This window comes from Oryctolagus cuniculus, chromosome 4 (genome assembly GCF_964237555.1).
Source record: "Oryctolagus cuniculus chromosome 4, mOryCun1.1, whole genome shotgun sequence".
NCBI lineage: Eukaryota > Metazoa > Chordata > Mammalia > Lagomorpha > Leporidae > Oryctolagus > Oryctolagus cuniculus.
Genome location: NC_091435.1, coordinates 63,769,900 through 63,787,172, shown reverse-complemented (window position 1 = coordinate 63,787,172; position 17,273 = coordinate 63,769,900). Strand labels below are relative to the sequence as shown.

At 44.0% G+C, this 17,273-nt stretch overlaps 1 protein-coding gene across 7 annotated transcripts in view; it reads left to right on the top strand.

The window, feature by feature from the left end:
- Window positions 1-4,724: 4,724 nt before the first annotated feature.
- LOC103350623 (myosin-15) overlaps window positions 4,725-17,273 on the top strand; it is a 170,990-nt gene continuing 158,441 nt past the window's right edge. For 5 of the 7 annotated variants that reach the window (XM_070072065.1, XM_070072063.1, XM_070072067.1 and 2 more), the window contains exon 1: window positions 6,445-7,868. In XM_070072065.1, coding sequence (XP_069928166.1) covers window positions 7,810-7,868 — 59 coding nt within the window. In that variant the 5' untranslated portion in view covers window positions 6,445-7,809. Of the gene's footprint in view, window positions 4,767-6,444; window positions 7,869-8,797; window positions 9,050-17,273 lie in introns of those variants that run through there. The other 2 variants (XM_070072064.1, XM_070072069.1) reach the window with 2 other exon arrangements.

Here is a 17,273-nt window from a genome sequence, read left to right as displayed (position 1 = left end):
GATGCTGTAGATTGAGCTCCCTATATCTTTTTTTATTGTACACAGTTGTAATATCAGCTGATGGAACAGCAGAAATCTAGGGTGCTTCTAGGGCCCAGCAGGGTTTCTCAGTTCCCAGGTGATGGAACATAAACATAAGCCTCAGCCATTCTTGCTCATGGCCCCAAAGATAGATAAACCTTGGAGTTTATTCCTTGCTCTTGAATCTCAACTGGGTCTCACACCCTATTGCCTTCATATCCCTGCATTCTTTCCCAGGTTCCCAAAGATCCCCAAGGCCACCTGAAAGACCAGTTCCAGGAATTCACCTCCACCTGCTCCCTCCACCTCCACCCCCATCCCTAGCCCTTCTAAAATGTAAAAAGGTCCAGCCCCTGGGATTGGGGCCTTCTGCCACGTGTTCCATCAATGTGCATGCCACAAGTTGGTCACCCACTTCTGCAAATTTATTTTCTCTGAATAAATTCAATCTGGCTGTAGATTCATATAGTGCCACCTCTCTATTCTGTGCCTCTTTTCCCTAACATTTTTGTTGTCCCGTGTGAGGAGGCCCCAATCTGCAAGTCTTTTCCTAATATCAGGCATGTAGATGCTCAACCAGTACTTACATCGTCAGCTAGAGCTGAGGGAGAAGCACTGGTGCTTGACATAAGCCAGGCTGTCACTGGGAGTGGGCCATGTGTGAAGACCCGTGGCCAATCCTAAAGGAGGTGCCGGAGCCCCAGGAGCAGTGCTGGTCCAGGATGGATGTGGTGCCTGCTCAGTCCTGAGTGCACACCACTCTGAGCATCGATGGACACTGGGGTCATGAGATCCACGGTCAGGAGCTCAGGTTTACAAAGACCCCAGCAAAAGCCAACAAAGCCTTCAGCAGCAGGGATAGGGGAAATAGTGAAGACAGTTGGTGTTGGCCGGCGCCGCGGCTCACTAGGCTAATCCTCCACCTAGCGGTGCTGGCAAACCGGGTTCTAGTCCCAGTCGGGGTACTGGATTCTTTCCCAGTTGCCCCTCTTCCAGGCCAGCTCTCTGCTGTGGCCAGGGAGTGCAGTGGAGGATGGCCCAAGTCCTTGGGCCCTGCACCCCATGGGAGACCAGGAAAAGCACCTGGCTCCTGCCTTCAGATCAGCGCGGTACGCCGGCCACAGTGTGCCAGTCGTGGCGGCCATTGGAGGGTGAACCAATGGCAAAAGGAAGACCTTTCTCTCTGTCTCTCTCTCTCACTGTCCACTCTGCCTGTCAAAAAAAAAAAAAAAGACAGTTGGTGTCAAGTCTGTGGGAGTCAGAATCTTCTCTTTCTAGGGTCCTGGGGGAAGGACCCTTGCTGTACTGTATCCACTATCCTTTATAGAGTAGAGTACTGCATGACCCAGGGCACTAAGGACATTTCTTTGCTGGATCTAATTGGATTCATGATGCCACAAGCATTTTTGCTAGTTCTTGTGGGGCCTCAGTAATGGGGATATGCAGAGACTTCTGTCACCTAGGGCAATATGGATTTTGATAGTGACTTTTTTCACAATATGGAGCCCTATTGCTGCAGTTCATGTTGTGGGAGGTGTGGAGGATGTAATATGAGTTCCTTTTCTAAATCAAAGGCTACAATGAGTTCTCATGTAATTCTCCATTCTGGACCCCCCAGCCTGCGATGACTGTGGGTTCCTCTGATAGACAGAATTATCCATGTTAGGTATTCTGCAGACAGACTCTGATGAGGCTTTCCTACTTACTCTTTGCACACAATTGAGATTGTCTCTAGCCATTGTGCTGCGATCTCAGTTGCCAATTATCTTTGTCTCTCTCTCTCTCTCTCTCTCTCTCTATGCAGCTATCCTACTGAGTTTCCATTATTCCCTCACTGAGTTCTGGCATTCTTCCTTGAACACTCAACCTAAAATGCAGCTACTTATTGTTTTTGTTCTTCTCTATGGAGGAGATGAAGGCTGGACACCTTTTCAGCTTTTTTAGAATCTTTTAAAAAAATTCTTATTTATGTCATTATTTTTAAAGAGTAACAAATCTCATGTATTTCATATATACAGTTTTAAGAACATTATGATACTTCTCACCCTACACTCCCTCCCTCACTCCCAACTTCTCTCCTCTTTCATTTATTTTTCTTTAAATTTTTGTGATGATATACTCTCAATTTACTTTATAATCACAAGTTTGATCCTACACTACATAAGGAATTCAACAAGTAGTAAGGAGAAAAACCACCATCGCTCAAGAGTATAGACAAGAGTTATAAACAATAATCAAATCTCAAAATATCAATTTCACTCATCTATATTACATTTTTTGTATTCTATATATTATTTGCCACAAATCAGGGAAAACATGACATTTGTCTTTTTGGGATTGGTTTCTTTTACTAGGCACAATAGTCTCCAATTCCAACCATTTACTCATGAAATACAGGATTTCACTCTTTTTTATGGCTGAGTAGTACTCCATCATGTATATATAATACAATTTTTAAAAAATATTTATTTATTTGAGAAGCATAATTACAGACAGAGAGGGGGAGATACAGAGAGAAAGTTCTTCCATCCACTGGTTCACTCCCCAAATTGCAGCAACAGCTGGAGCTGGGCCAATCTGAATCCATGAGCTAGGAGCATCTTCCAGGTCTCCCACATGGATTCAGGGTCCCAAGCACTTGGCCCATCTTCCACTGCTTTTCCAGGCTATTATTGGAGCTAGATCAGAATAGGAACAGACAATCTTCCTCCTTCCATAAAGATGGCCAAGTTATGCACGTATTAACTTGTTGCTTGAATTTTTGAGATCTCTCTGTATTTATTACTCTCTAGCAGACTCGTCACGCCTTTCTAAGATATTTGTGCTAGAAACATTCTCAGGACATCTATTTCACAATATTGCCAGCTCCAGAAATTTCTAAGAGTTTTGTTTTGTTTGCTTTTTAAAATCAAATGAGAACCCAGACATAGAAGTGTTTTAAAAAGAAAAGAGAATTTATTTTGACTCCCAAAATGATTTGGAAATCCATCTTAATTTCCAAATCTTAGTTTGGAAAGCCATCTATTACAGTGTTGGTTAACTTGATTCTCTTTTTCTCTCTTGATTGAGGGACATGCTTCTTTAGATCCAGTAAGAGTTCTCACAACTGTGAAGAATTCACTCTAAATAAGGGTCTTTGTCAAGATGAAACCTTGTGATAACTCTGTGAGAGTGAGAGAGGAGATGGCCAGATTGTGCAACTATGGAAAGCAGAGAAATCAGAGTTGTAGATGTGGAGGGACAGGCATTTGGTGTAGCAGGGAAGACGTGTGCATACCATATCAGAATCATCCTGACTTCAAGCCCTGGCTCTGCTCCCAGTTTCAGCTTCATTGTGAATCAGACCCTGGGGGCAGCAGGTGATGGTTTAAGTAATTTGGTTCCTGCCAAATTTGGGAGACACAGATTGAGTTCCTGGCTCCTGTCTTCAGCCTGGTGATGGGAGATCTCTCTCTCTCCCCCCTCTCCCCCTCTCCCCCTCTCCCCCTCTCCCCCTCTCCCCCTCTCCCCTTCTCCCTTTCTCCTTCACTCCCTCTCTCCCTCCCTCTCTGATTTTTCCACTTTTCAAATAAACATTAATCAGAATCTCATACAGGAAATCTCAATTCTTCTGCTGTAGGCTATGAGTGGCCCACCATTTATTCTTCAAATAAAGTTTTAAACTAGACTCCCTGATATCACAAGCAGTTTTGACTTGGAAAAAAAATCAGAGCATGTGCTTTCAAACAACATAGAATTTTACAAGCAGACAATGGAAAAACTTACAAAACACTGTTTCATTGGGAAGTTATTTTATTGGCAGAATGTCTTGATAAAGGGTCACACTATTAGATGGGTTTTTGTTATATAGTAGAATCATAATCTGTCATGGTGACCAGGAGATGCTGGGTCTTAACTTAAAGTGAGCCATTAACAAGTCAGCAGACGAAGTTCGTAGCAGGTCCTGAAATTGTCAGGACCATTCCAGCAGTTTCCTAGTTGGATTTCCTGATTTCAGGGATCCTCTCCTCCATTCCAAATTAGCATCACTAATGACTTGCACTCTTAAAATATCAGTTCTCAAGTTTGCCTTTGTGTCAAACAAGTTAAACTTTACATCAATGCATCAAAAATTTCTTTTAAACAAATTTGAACCCATTCTCATCTTGTGTAGGTCCTGATACTAGTTAGGATTAACAATCACTTTAAAAACAAAACAAAACAACAATAACAACAACAACAACAAAACCCATCGTAGTGCTTCCCAGATGAGCAAACTTCAGATCCTGCAGTATGTAAATTTGTGACTTTCTAGTCCCCACTCTAATACCAATGTGTCATTACTGATCCCCATTCATTCCTAGCCCTCTGGATTACTGTGGTCCCCAAATATCCCAATGGCAGGGATTATACTCTGACTGCCACTGTTATCATCTCAACCTGACTTTGCACAGTTCTAAATCGAAAAATGCTAGGTTCAAGTACAATTATTTAAACAATTTTTCTTGTTCTGACACTTGTGAAGAAAGAGAAAACTTGGCACTTTTAGTCTGACCCAAGTTGTTGTTGTTGTTGTTGCTGTTTACTTTAGAGCTGTGCTATATGTCAATGTTCTAATAGGTCATATTTCACACAAGACTTTACATTCAAACCCATATTTTTGATACACAATTAACATAGCAGTAATTCTAGAACTTTAGGGTAAACCAGTGTCACCTAGGATACTTGTAAAAATGCAAGCTTCTCTGCCCTGTGCTAAAACTATGGTAAGAGTCATAGTTTGGGGCCAGGTGTTGTGTGGTTGTGCAGCAAGTTAAGTAACTACATGGGATGCCCATATTCAGTATCAACAGTACTGGTTTTAGCCCCAACTACTCTGCTTCCTATCTGGTTTTCTGTGTATGTGCCCGGAAGGCAGCAGATTATTTGAGCCCCTGATACCAGTGTGAAAGACCAGGATAGTGTTCTTGGTTCCTGGCTTCGGCTTGATCCAGCCCCAACTGTTGTGAGTATTTGGGAAGTGAACTGGCAGATGGAAGAAATCTCCATCTCTCTCCCCCTCTCCCTCCCTGCCTCTCCCCTCCCACTTCCTCCTCCCTTCCCTTCCCTCCTTTTCTCTCCCCTTCTCTCCCTCCCCCTCTCTCCTTCTCCCTCTCTCCGCCTCTCCTTTCCCCTCCCTCCCTCCTTCCTTGCCTCCCTCCTCACATTTCAAATAAGTATTTTTTAAAAGAACAAGATTCATAATTTATTACATTTTGGCTTAGGAAAGAGGTAGCTTTTGATGAAACATGGCCTTGCAGTTCTCACCATCTTTCCTGTCAATGGAAAGTAGTGTAGGACCCCAAAAGCGGTGTCCTCTTGTGACGACCCCAGAAACACAGACTCCAGACCAGACGATGCAATAGAGCAGGAGGTAATTTTATTTCATTTGTGCAAATGGGCCCCCTACTGCTGCAAGCAGCAAGCAAGTGAGAGGAGCCCCGAGCAGCTATCTCACACAGCTTTTAAAGGGCAAAACCACAAAATTAACATATTATAGGCTGGCGTAAGTTCATTGGATAATTTTCAGTAGCGGGCCTTGTATGGCAGTCTAAAAGTGGTAATGTCGGTGGAAAAGTACTAGGTCAAAGGGATACATTAGGGGAGGGGGTTTCTAGGAGAGAGGAATAGGTTGCTACGTGCCTTGCAGCTTTCTTTGTTAACCTTGAGCAAGCGTAGGGAAGGGGCTTATCTACAAGGCAGGTGTTCTGTGTATCTCTGGTTAGTAGCTGACTGCTTTCTCTGTGAACCGGTTTACTCCCCATTTCCCAAGGCCGTCTCTGGAACGGTTTGTCTCAGGAGCCCCATTTTTTTTATGGTGGCTCTTGGCTCCTTTCAGTAGCAAGTGTTTCCTGATGCAATATGGAGACAGAAATGGACTCATCTTGTATAGTATATGATATAGCTTGTAATGCATCTTAAAGATCATTGTGGTAACATGAGAAACACATGGAAGCAATCTCCAGAGAAAACTTAAGACTCACATGAGTTCCAGTAACTGTGTTACTCTGTATAAAAAGTTAACAGAGCTATGGAATACTTTATCATAATTTCTGTTAAGGGACACAGCTAAATCCCAAAGAGATAAAAGAAACAATGATTATTTTAAAATCCTCCATGTATTCCAAATGCCAGCAGAAATGAGAGCCTTCCAATTAATATTGAGAGCATATGTGAGGATAATTGGCATTAGGAAAAGGATCCTCCTAATGTTAAACTGACACAGCTCAACTGGCCCCCCAATGCCACTGTCATGCTTAATGAAGGGATCGATGACGGTCAATTGACTGTGCTCTTCATTGGTGATGGTGACGGGTTCTGTCCAGCCAGTGAGTGAAGTGCAGCAAACAACTGTTCTGCTTGTCAGCTTAGGGTGAACTAAGATGAAACGCTCCTGCTACCTCCAGAACATTCAAAGTTTCTCTGATTTGCATTGGGCCCTTTGCAAATGACTTGACATGTTTTTCTAATTTAGCCCTCTCTTCAGTGTGGTACTAAAGTTGCAGATTTACTGTTTTCTCTCTCCTGCTGTAAGTCTTTGAGCCCAGTTTGTTGGGAAAACCGGGAGTTACCCAGAAGCAAATGACTTAGATTTTCAATCTTCTTTTTTATTTTGTCCTTGATCTAATTAGCTGATACAACTTAATGGAGGCAAGTGGAAAGTTAATAAATTGCTCTAACTGGCATATGGTGGAGGATGGATGAAGTCTGGGGATGAGAGCTGAAGATATGTGCAAAGTTGTATTGCAACAAGACCAACAGCATTTAAGAAATTGTGCACCAAGGTGTTTTATTTAACCTTTAGAGGCAATAAACAAGAAAGGTTCAAAGTTAGGAAAGGCACTCTATAGCCAAAAGGCTTTTCATTTTCCACTTGAACCCGTAACTCAGAACTAATAGGTCACTCAGAAGAGTTGAAGGCAGTGAATGTGCAAGGCTAAAAGGAAAGAGTATTTTATGTTTCAAGTGTATATATTGTAGAATTTACTGCTGGCAGAATCATTGAGGCAAAATGTTAGTTGGAAACAATATTGAAATCTGGTTAGTGAATCGCAAATAACCTCATGAATTCTAAATTCAGACTATGAATAAAAATACATCCTCCACCTCAGCTCAATTTATTAGAAGACTATATATATATGCTTACGCATATAGATATGAAAGAAGCACACCATGGTGCTTATAATAGTTATATATATTCTATTGTCTGAGGGCACACTGCTTTCTTTGGAGACCACATTTTGAGACGTACTAACCTCAAGGCATGTGCCCATATGGATGATTCCAGAAGCTGTGATTTAAGCACCTTTAGGTCATCATGATCCTATTAAGTGCTTTAGAAAGGGTAATCTAATCTACTGAATGAGCCTGAGAGATTGAAAGCACCTCCAAACACAAGCAACTCCTCCACTTCTCAGCAAGAGGATCAGGGACCTGGGAATATTATTTGAGCAGCTTAGGAAAGGCAGGTGAATGTGCTGGGCGGAGGGCAGGCAATTATCTTTTTGCTACGTGTTAAGCAGCATTTTCGCCTTGCTGATAAATTACTTCCAGCTGTTGGCAACAATTTTCTCCTCATCGTGGCAGGAGCACAAGACCCTGGCAAATGTTGAAGAACAGTGCGAGTGTCTGATTAAATCCACGATCCAGCTGGAGGCCAGAGTCAAGGAGCTGTCTGAGCGGTGAAGAAAGAAGAGGAGATAAATTGTGAGCTGCCTGCCAGGGGGTGGAAACTCGAAGATGAACGTTCCGGGGTAAAGAAAGAAATCGATGACCTGGAAACAATATTGGCAAAGTCGGAGAAGGAGAGGCATGTTACAGAGCACAAGGTATTTTTGCTGTAACATTAGGAAGGCCTAGATGCAGCAACTCCACCCTCAAATCAGGCTGAGATATCAAAGTTGCTCTGCTGTGAGTTAATTTGCACAGTAGCCTACAGCTTTACAATGCTGGATTTCAGATTCTGCATGAAATAAAGGGTGTGATGGACCTGTGTTGTCCTAACTCAGATTTCTAATTTGAATTTAGAGAATTCCATTTAATCCCCCAAATGAAACGTTTTTATTTGTTGCAGTCTCATTGCATCTGAAATTCACTAGAAAGGGCAAAATGGTTTCGTTGGGCTTCCAAGTTTCCTTTTTTGGAGGGAGAGCTAGCATGATAAGGTTTGCTGAAAGGTGATCTGGGATGTGTCTACATCCCCAGCTCTGCCATGGATTTGCAATTTCACCTTGAGGCTTTCACTTTAATTCCAGTTAAGGACTTCCCTGTTTTGTTTGTTTTAGTTGAGGGTTTTAATTTGTGTATCTATGTGTTGATTGAGGTTAGTGACCAGTCTATATCAAACTTTTGAGAAACAACTAATCTCTATGACACCATGATTTTGAAGACAATTATATAGCAGCTGTTGTTTCGAATGGTTCCTTTCCTTAAAAAGCATGTGGGCCTGATAAAAGCAGCTTTCAATTTTGCTTATTCCATCAACTGGAAGCTGTTTTTAACTGCTACTTTGTTGAGACACTGAGGTATAGCATAATATGCATAAATCCTCAAAGTATTACCTTTTGTGATGTTTTTATCATACAGTAATATGATTCTCTGAAAGTTGGCCATTCAATGAGCTATATTGAAGTTATGTGACTAACCGGAGTTCCTCACTTCCTAACCATGCCAGAAAGCAGATCTTTTGTGAAATATGTAAATTTAAAATTTAAAACATTTTAGGAACGTGGCTAAATGTAGCTCTTTATGACATCAGATATCTTATGAGACTTTGGACTACAAAAGAGAGAAGTTGGCACTATTATTCTCAGCCCATCCATGTTGTATGCTTCTCACAAGCCAAGAATCTGACTGAGGAGGTGGGATCTCTAAACTTAACAAACTTAACAGAGCAACCAAGACTGCACGGGAGGTCCATCAGCAGATGCTGGACTACCTGCACGTGGAAGAGAGGAAAGTTCACAACCTGAGCAAAGCACATCTAAAAGTGGAGCAGCAAGTCAGCGAGGTCAGTAGCCACACATCTAATAGGTTAGTGATCTGTCCACATAGATAGAAAGCTCCATTGATTACTTCATTTACCTATCCTGACCATTGTTTATTTCCTTTTATTATCTGGAAGTAGCATTTTTAACACACTGAACCATTGTGTATAGAAAGACTCCAGCTTATCTGTCAGTTTTTAAATGCAACTTTCCTAGAGCCCTGAGCAGTGAGGGAAGAGCATTAAGATGCATAGTAAAGGATCAGCTCTGGAAGTGACTGCCTTCTTTGTGTATCTGTCTGAGAACTTGGTGCTTTGCCCACAGATATGATGGTACTCTATTTGACAGTGGTGTCAGGGATTGGTTTTAAAGGCTGTGTGGTGTCTCCAGTGCTGTGCTGAGATTAATTTACTGTTGAAAGATATGTAAACTGTAAGCTGTGTTCCTCCTACACTGTTGGAAAATACTTGTTTCTTAAGGTGATGTCTCCAAACATACCATGAAGTAAAGATGCTCAGACCACTCTCAATGTGTAGGTCCATGATTCCTCCTCTCAGCTGGCTTGTTGTATGCATTCATTCTCTTACTAGCCCCATTACTGATTTATAAGATAATTAATGAGAATAGTTCAGTTTTTTAAAAATTATTCTTTTCCCTCCTAGATCATTTTCTCTTGTTACCTGTTGGCTATTGTGCTTTCCTATTTCCTCTTGTAAAATCTCAACAGAAGTGCACACACATCTCTGTCTCTGTCTGTCTCTCTCTCTCTCTCACACACACACACACCCCTTCTCTCTTTGCCTTAGTTCATTCAAACTGCTGTAATTACAATGGGGAGCTTTAAACCACAGCCCAATACCAGATACCACCAGATTTGATAACATTCCACACAGATGATCATCTTCTTGGTCAGCCCTCACATGGTAGAAGGGACAAGGGACCCTTCTGATTTTTCTCTTTGAAGGGCACTGATCATACTCATAAGGGCTCAGTCCTCATGTCCTAATATCTCCTCAAAGCTCCATCTCCTGACATAATTACCTTAGGAATTATGATTTCCAAAATATGAATTTAAGAGGCCAACAGACAGTCTCTAGCACCTTGAATTCATCTATCTCCAGGGTTTTACATACACCTTCCAGAAATTTTTTCTCCTTCATAACTTGAATTATATCTTTTGTTGGTTATAAGAAACATCTTCCATTATTGAAAATCAAACATTAGTGGCCTGCGCTGCAGCTCAATAGGCTAATCCTCCGCCTTGCAGCGCCGGCACACCGGGTTCTAGTCCCGGTCAGGGCGCCAGATTCTGTCCCGGTTGCCCCTCTTCCAGGCCAGCTCTCTGCTATGGCCCGGGAGTGCAGTGGAGGATGGTCCAGGTGCTTGGGCCCTGCACCCCATGGGAGACCAGGAGAAGCACCTGACTCCTGCCTTCGGATCTGGCCGCAGCGCGCCGGCCACGGCGGCCATTGGAGGGTGAACCAACAGCAAAAGGAAGACATTTCTCTCTGTCTCTCTCTCTCTCACTGTCCACTCTGCCTGTAAAAAAAAAAAAAAAAAAAGAAAAAAAGAAAATCAAACATTAGTAAACAAGAAGTTGTATTGTAATTGTTATCTAACTTCCTGCTAAATTAACTTTTATATCATTGTTAACACTAATCCAGGCAATACTGAAATGTTCTGACTGGCTTGTTGGGGTGTAGGATACAACTTAATGCTGTGGACTAAAAGAAAGTACCACGATGGTGAAGATGGCATGGAAATCATGCCATGTGAGAACTATTTGAAAGGGCCAATGATACTCACTTGTGAGACCCAAAATATTTTCAGTTGAGCACATAGAGAAAATGTCCTTGGTTATTCCAGGGAGCAGTGACTGGACATCTAAGTAGAATTTACAAAGAATATTCTGACTCCTTAGAAGAGCTGTTCTTGAGTAAATAGATTTATCTGACTATGAAGTGAGCCACATGTGAAAAATCAGCTTCCCATCACTGGAAAGTGATCAAGCAAGGACTCAACATCTTTTATTTTTGGTTTCTTCCATGTTCTCATGGAACTCATATTTTCTAATCTCTTAAGCTTTCCTTTTTTTAAAGGTTTATCTATTTATTTCAAATTCAGAGTTACACAGAGAGGGGGAAGCGGGGGGGGGAGGGAGAGGAGGAGGCAGAGAGAAGGGGAGAGGGAGAGGAGGAGGCGGGGGGAGGGGGAGAGGGAGAGGAGGAGGCAGAGAGAAGGGGAGAGGGAGAGGAGGAGGCAGGGGGAGGGGGAGAGGGAGAGAGGGAGGCAGGGGGAGGGGGAGAGGGGAAGGCAGAGAGAAGGGGCAGAGGGAGAGGGGGAGGCAGAGAGAGGAGGCAGAAGTGGCAGAGGGAGAGGGAGAGGTCTCATGGAACTCATATATTCTAATCTCTTAAGCTTTCCTTTTTTTAAGGTTTATCTACTTATTTCAAAGTCAGAGTTACACAGAGAGGGGGAAGCAGAGAGAGGGGAGAGGAGGAGGCAGGGAGAGGGGGAGAGGGGGAGGAGGAGGCAGAGGCAGAGAGAGGGAGAGAGAGGGGGAGGGAGAAGGAGAGGCAGAGAGGGGGGAGGGAGAAGGAGAGGCAGAGAGGGGGGAGGGAGAAGGAGAGGCAGAGAGGGGGGAGGGAGAAGGAGAGGCAGAGGGGGGGAGGGAGAAGGAGAGGCAGAGAGAAGGGGGAGGGAGAAGGAGAGGCAGAGAGGGGGGAGGGAGAAGGAGAGGCAGAGAGAGGGGGGAGGGAGAAGGAGAGGCAGAGAGAGGGGGGAGGGAGAAGGAGAGGCAGAGAGAAGGGGGAGGGAGAAGGAGAGGCAGAGAGAGGGGGGAGGGAGAAGGAGAGGCAGAGAGGGGGGAGGGAGAAGGAGAGGCAGGGGGGGAGGGAGGAAGGAGAGGCAGAGAGGGGGGAGGGAGAAGGAGAGGCGAGAGAGGGGGGAGGAGAAGGAGAGGCAGAGAGAGGGGGGAGGGAGAAGGAGAAGCAGAGAGAGGGGGGAGGGAGAAGGAGAGGCAGAGAGAGGGGGGAGGGAGAAGGAGAGGCAGAGAGAGGGGGAGGGAGAAGGAGAGGCAGAGAGAGGGGGGAGGGAGAAGGAGAGGGGGGAGGGAGAGGGAGATGCAGAGGGGGGAGGGAGAAGGAGGGGGGAGGAGGAGGAGAGGCAGAGAGAGGGGGGAGGGAGAAGGAGAGGGGGAGGGAGAGGAGGAGAGCAGAGGGGGGAGGAGGAGGCAGAGGGGGGGATGGGGAGGTGGAGGAGGGGGGGGGAGGGGGAGGAGGGGGGGAGGCAAGAGCGAGAGAGCGAGGAAGAGAAATGGTCTCTCTCTTCGTGCTGGCCCCTTAAGCTCTCTTTCATCACTGATTTCTAGATTCTTCTAACTGCTGATGGGTGTAACATAAAGATGTCTATGTAACTGGAAAACATCATGCTGAGTGAACTAAGCTAGTCCCAAAGGGACAAATATCATATGTTCTCCCTGATTTCGACAACTAACTGAGCACCAAAGGGAAAACTTGTTGGAGTGAAATGGACACTATGATAAACAGTGACATGATCACCTCTTGTCCTGACGGTTGATGTACAATGTAATACTTTATCCATTTTAGTATTTTTTTTTGTTCTAGTACCATTGGTTGAACTCTGTAATTAACACACAATTATTATTAGGTGTTTAAATTTTAACTGAAAAGTGATCCCTGTTAGGAATTTGGAAAACATTATGTTGAGTGAAATAAGCCAATCCCAAAGGGACAAATACCACATGTTTCTCCTTGATAGGTGACAACTAACTGAGCAACAAAAAGGAAACCTGTTAAAGTGAAATGAACACTATGAGAAATGGTGACTTGATCAGCCCTCACCCTGACTGTTGATGAGCAGCTTAATATGTTATCCCTCTTAGTATTTTTTTTGTTTGTTCTACTTAATACTTTTGGTTGAATACTGTAATCAATACACAATTCTTCTTAAGTGCTGAAACTTAACTGAAAAGTGATCGCTGTTAAATATAAGAGTGGGAATAAGAGAGGGAAGAGATGTGCAATTCGGGACATGCTCAAGCTGACTTACCTCAAACAGTAGAGTTAGAAATATACCAGGGGATTCCAATTCAATCCCATCGAGGTGGCATGTACCAATGCCATCTCACTAGTCCCAGTGATCAATTTCTGTTCACAATTGATCATAATGATAGGACTAAGAACCAAAGGGATCACATAAACAAGAATAGTGTCTGCAAATACTAGCTGATAGAGAATCAAAAAGGGAGAGAATGATCCAACATGGGAAGTGAGATACACAGCAGACCCATAGAATGGCAAATGTCCTAACAGCACTCTGGCCTCAGAATCAGCCCTTAAGGCATGCGGATCTAGCTGAAATGCCCATGAGAGTATTTCAGGCATGGAAAGCCAAGACACTCTGGGGGAAAAAAAAAAAAAACCTAAATGAAAGATCTCCGTGAGTGAGATCCCAGTGGAAAGAATGGATCATCAAAGAAGGAGGTACCTTTCTCTGAAGGGAGGAGAGAACTTCCACTTTGACCATGGCCTTGTCTAAATATGATCAGAGTCGGTGAACTCAGGGGGCTTCCATAGCCTTGGCAGCTCATGACAAGAGCCTAGGGTGATTACTGATGCCATAAACAAGAGTGTCAATTTGTTAAGTCAACAACAGGAGTCACTGTGCACTTACTCCTCATGTAGGATCTCTGTCCTTAGTGTGCTGTACATTGAGATTTAATGCTATGACTACTACTCAAACAGTATTTTTCACTTTATGTTTCTGTGTGGGAGCACACTGTTGAAATCTTTACTTAATGTATGCTAAACTGATCTTCTGTATATAAAGAGAATCGAAAATGAATCTTGATGTGAATGGAAGGGGAGAGGGAGTGGGAAAGGGGAGGGTTGCGGGTTGGAGGGACGTTATGGGGGGGAAGCCATTGTAATCAATATTCTGTACTTTGGAAATTTATATTCATTATATAAAAGTTAAAAAAAAAGATTCGTAGAAAAAAAGATGTCTATGTAACTGGACATCATTTGTAGAATCTGTGCTTGTATATTTCATTCCTTTCCCTAAAGGTAAGTGATTAATTAGTACACCAAATGAAGTATAAATGCTCCCTATTTCGTGAAATGGTATCTCTGTCAGGTTGAGGGTAATCTTGAGTGAGAGAAAATTAAGAAGAAAATGTGAGGAGAGCTCCACAAACCAGAGGCACAGATATAAAAGAATAAATATGGGAGTACTGGAGCCACTGCCTGCAGTGCTGCCATCACATGTGGGCACCAGTTCAAGTACTGGCTGCTTCACTTCTGATCCAGCTCTCTGTTGTGGCCTGGGAAAGCAGAAGATAGCCCAAGATGTTGGTCTGCTGCACCCATGTGGAAGACCCAGGGGAGGCCACTGGCTCCTGGCTTCAGATTCACACAGCACTGGCCATTGCAGCCATCTGGGGAGTGAACCATTGGATGGAGGTGCTCTCCCCCTCCCTCTCCCCCTCCCTCTCCCCCTCCCTCTCCCCCTCCCTCTCCCCCTCCCTCTCCCCTCCCTCTCCCCTCCCCCTCCCTCTCTCCCTCCCCCTCCTCTCTCCCTCTCCCTCCTCTCTCCCTCTCCCTCCTTCTCTCCCTCTCCCTCCTTCTCTCTCCCTCCCTCCCTCTCCCCCTCCCTCCCTCTCCCCCTCCCCCTCCCTCTCTCCCCCTCCCTCTCTCCCTCCCTCCCTCCCTCTCTCCCTCCCTCTCTCTCCCTCCTTCCCTCCGTCTTCCTCCCTCTCCCTCCCTCCCTCTCTCCCTCCCTCTCTCCCTCTCTCCCTCCCTCTCTCTCTCTCCCTCCCTCTCTCTCCCTCCCTCCCTCTCTCTCTCCCTCTCTCTCCCTTCCTTCCTCTGTGTGTCCTTGGCTCTACCTCACTGTAACTCTGCCTTTCAACTAAATAAATACATCTTTAGAAAAATATGAAGTACATTAAAAGAAAATTTGTACTTTAATAAATAGATGAACCACGATAGAAAAATGGTCAAAGAATGAACAAGTAGTTCACTTGGTTTATTGTCCTTTGAAAAGTATTAATAGTCAAAATTTAATGAAGATACACAGAATAAACCAATGAAATATTAATACATTCTTTAAGAAAAATTTAGGAGTACACTCAGATTAAGAATAAATGTAAGGGCCAGTGCTGTGGCACAGCGGGTTAAAGCCCTGGCCTGAGGAGCCAGCATCCCATATGGGCACCGGTTCTAGTCCCGGCTGCTCCTCTTCCAATCCAGCTCTCTGCTGTGGCCTGGGAAAGCAGTGGAGGATGGCCCAGGTCCTTGGGCCCCTGTACCTACATGGGAGACCCAGAGGACGCTCTTGTCTCCTGGCTTCGGATTGGCGCAGCTCTGGCCATTGCGGCCATCTGGGGAGTGTACCAGCGGATGGAAGACCTCTCTCTACAACTGTCTTTCCAAAAAAATAAAATAAATCTTTACAAAAAGAATAAATGTAGAGAAGTAATGATTTCACACTACTGTGAGAGCACAAAAGTGGACTGTTGCATATACTAAGCATCATCTATACATCAGACAGCAATTCCCATCCTGTTATACACTCTACAGAAACATTAGCATGTACACAGTGCTCATGTACAGAAGGTATTCAAAAAATTAATAGAAATATGTATTTAAAAATTCATATATTTTAAATTTGTTTTACATAAAAATAAGCTTATCTTTTTAAGATTTATTTATTTGAAAGGCAGAGTTAGAGAAAGAGAAAGGTCTTCCATCTGCTGGTTCACTCCCCAGTGGCCACAATGGCTAGAGCCATAGTAGCTTGCCTGTGTTCAAGTCCCTGCTCTGTTCCTGATTCCAGCTATTCCTGCTAATTTGTATGCTGGGAGGCAGTAGGTTATGAGTCAAGTGCTTGGTCCCCGTTACCTCTAGAGGGAATCCAATCTGAATTTTCAGCCCCTGTCTTTAGCCCTGGTTGTTGTAGGCATTTGGGGAGTAAACCACCCGATGAGAAGATCTCTGTCTGTCTCTGTCTCCCTGCCTTTTGGGGAAAAAAAGTTACAGATCAGCACATTACAAATATATGCAATATCATGCTTTTCATAGGAAAAAAAATGAAACCGATAGCTATATATACACTCAGGAACAAAAATGTGCCAATGTTTAGGTAAAATCTGGAAAGAGGAGGGCACGACGGCTCACTTGGCTAATCCTCCGCCTGTGGCACTGGCACCCCAGCTTCTAGTCCTCGTTGGGGTGCCAGATTCTGTCCTGGTTGCTCCTCTTCCAGTCCAGCTCTCTGCTGTGGCCTGGGAAGGCAGCGAACGATGGCCCAAGTGCTTGGGTCCTGCACCCCATGGGAGACCAGGAGAAGCACCTGGCTCCTGCCTTCGGATCAGCGTGGTGCGCTGGCCGCAGTGGCCATTGGAGGGTGAACCAATGGCAAAAGGAAGACCTTTCTCTCTGTCTCTCTCTCTCACTGTCCACTCTGCCTGTCCAAAAAAAAAAAAAAAAAAAAAAAAGGATAAAGCTGGGGATGGCGCTGTGGAGTAGCATGTGAAGCTGCCGCCTAAGTGCTGGCATCCCATATGAGCGCTGATTCCAATCCCGCTGTTCCTCTTCCAATCCAGCTCTCTGCTATGGCCTGGGAAAGCAGTGGAAGATGGCCCAAGTCCTTGGGCCCCTGCACCCTTGTGGGAGACACAGAGGAAGCTCCTGGTTCCTGACTTTGGATTGGCACAGTTCTGGCTGCAATGGCCATCTGGGGAGTGACCCATCAGATGGAGGGCCTCTCTGTCTCTACCTCTGCCTCTCTGCAACTCTGCCTTTTAAATAAATAGATACATCTTTTTTTAAAAAAAAATGGATGAAGCTATAAATCTTCTTTAGATTTAGATTAGATTTTATATATAGATGGAATTTTTGAATTTTTGCAATGAGAATGAATTAATATTTCTGTAATTTAAAAACTATTTCAAAAATATGATTTTGAACAATTCCATTGGATTTTTTTTTCTAAACAGGTAACAGAAATAAGTCAGATACTGGGCAAGCATTTGGTCTAGCAGTTAAGACCCTAGTCAAGGTTCCCATATCCCAAATAGGAGTGCCTGGTTTCTATATCCATCTCTGGTTTCTGACTTCAACTTCCTGTTAATGTAGACCCTGTAAGGCAGCTGTCTTGGCTCAAATAACTGAGCTCCTATAATCCACTTAAAAGATTTGAGATTCTCTGTCTCAGTTTCTGAAA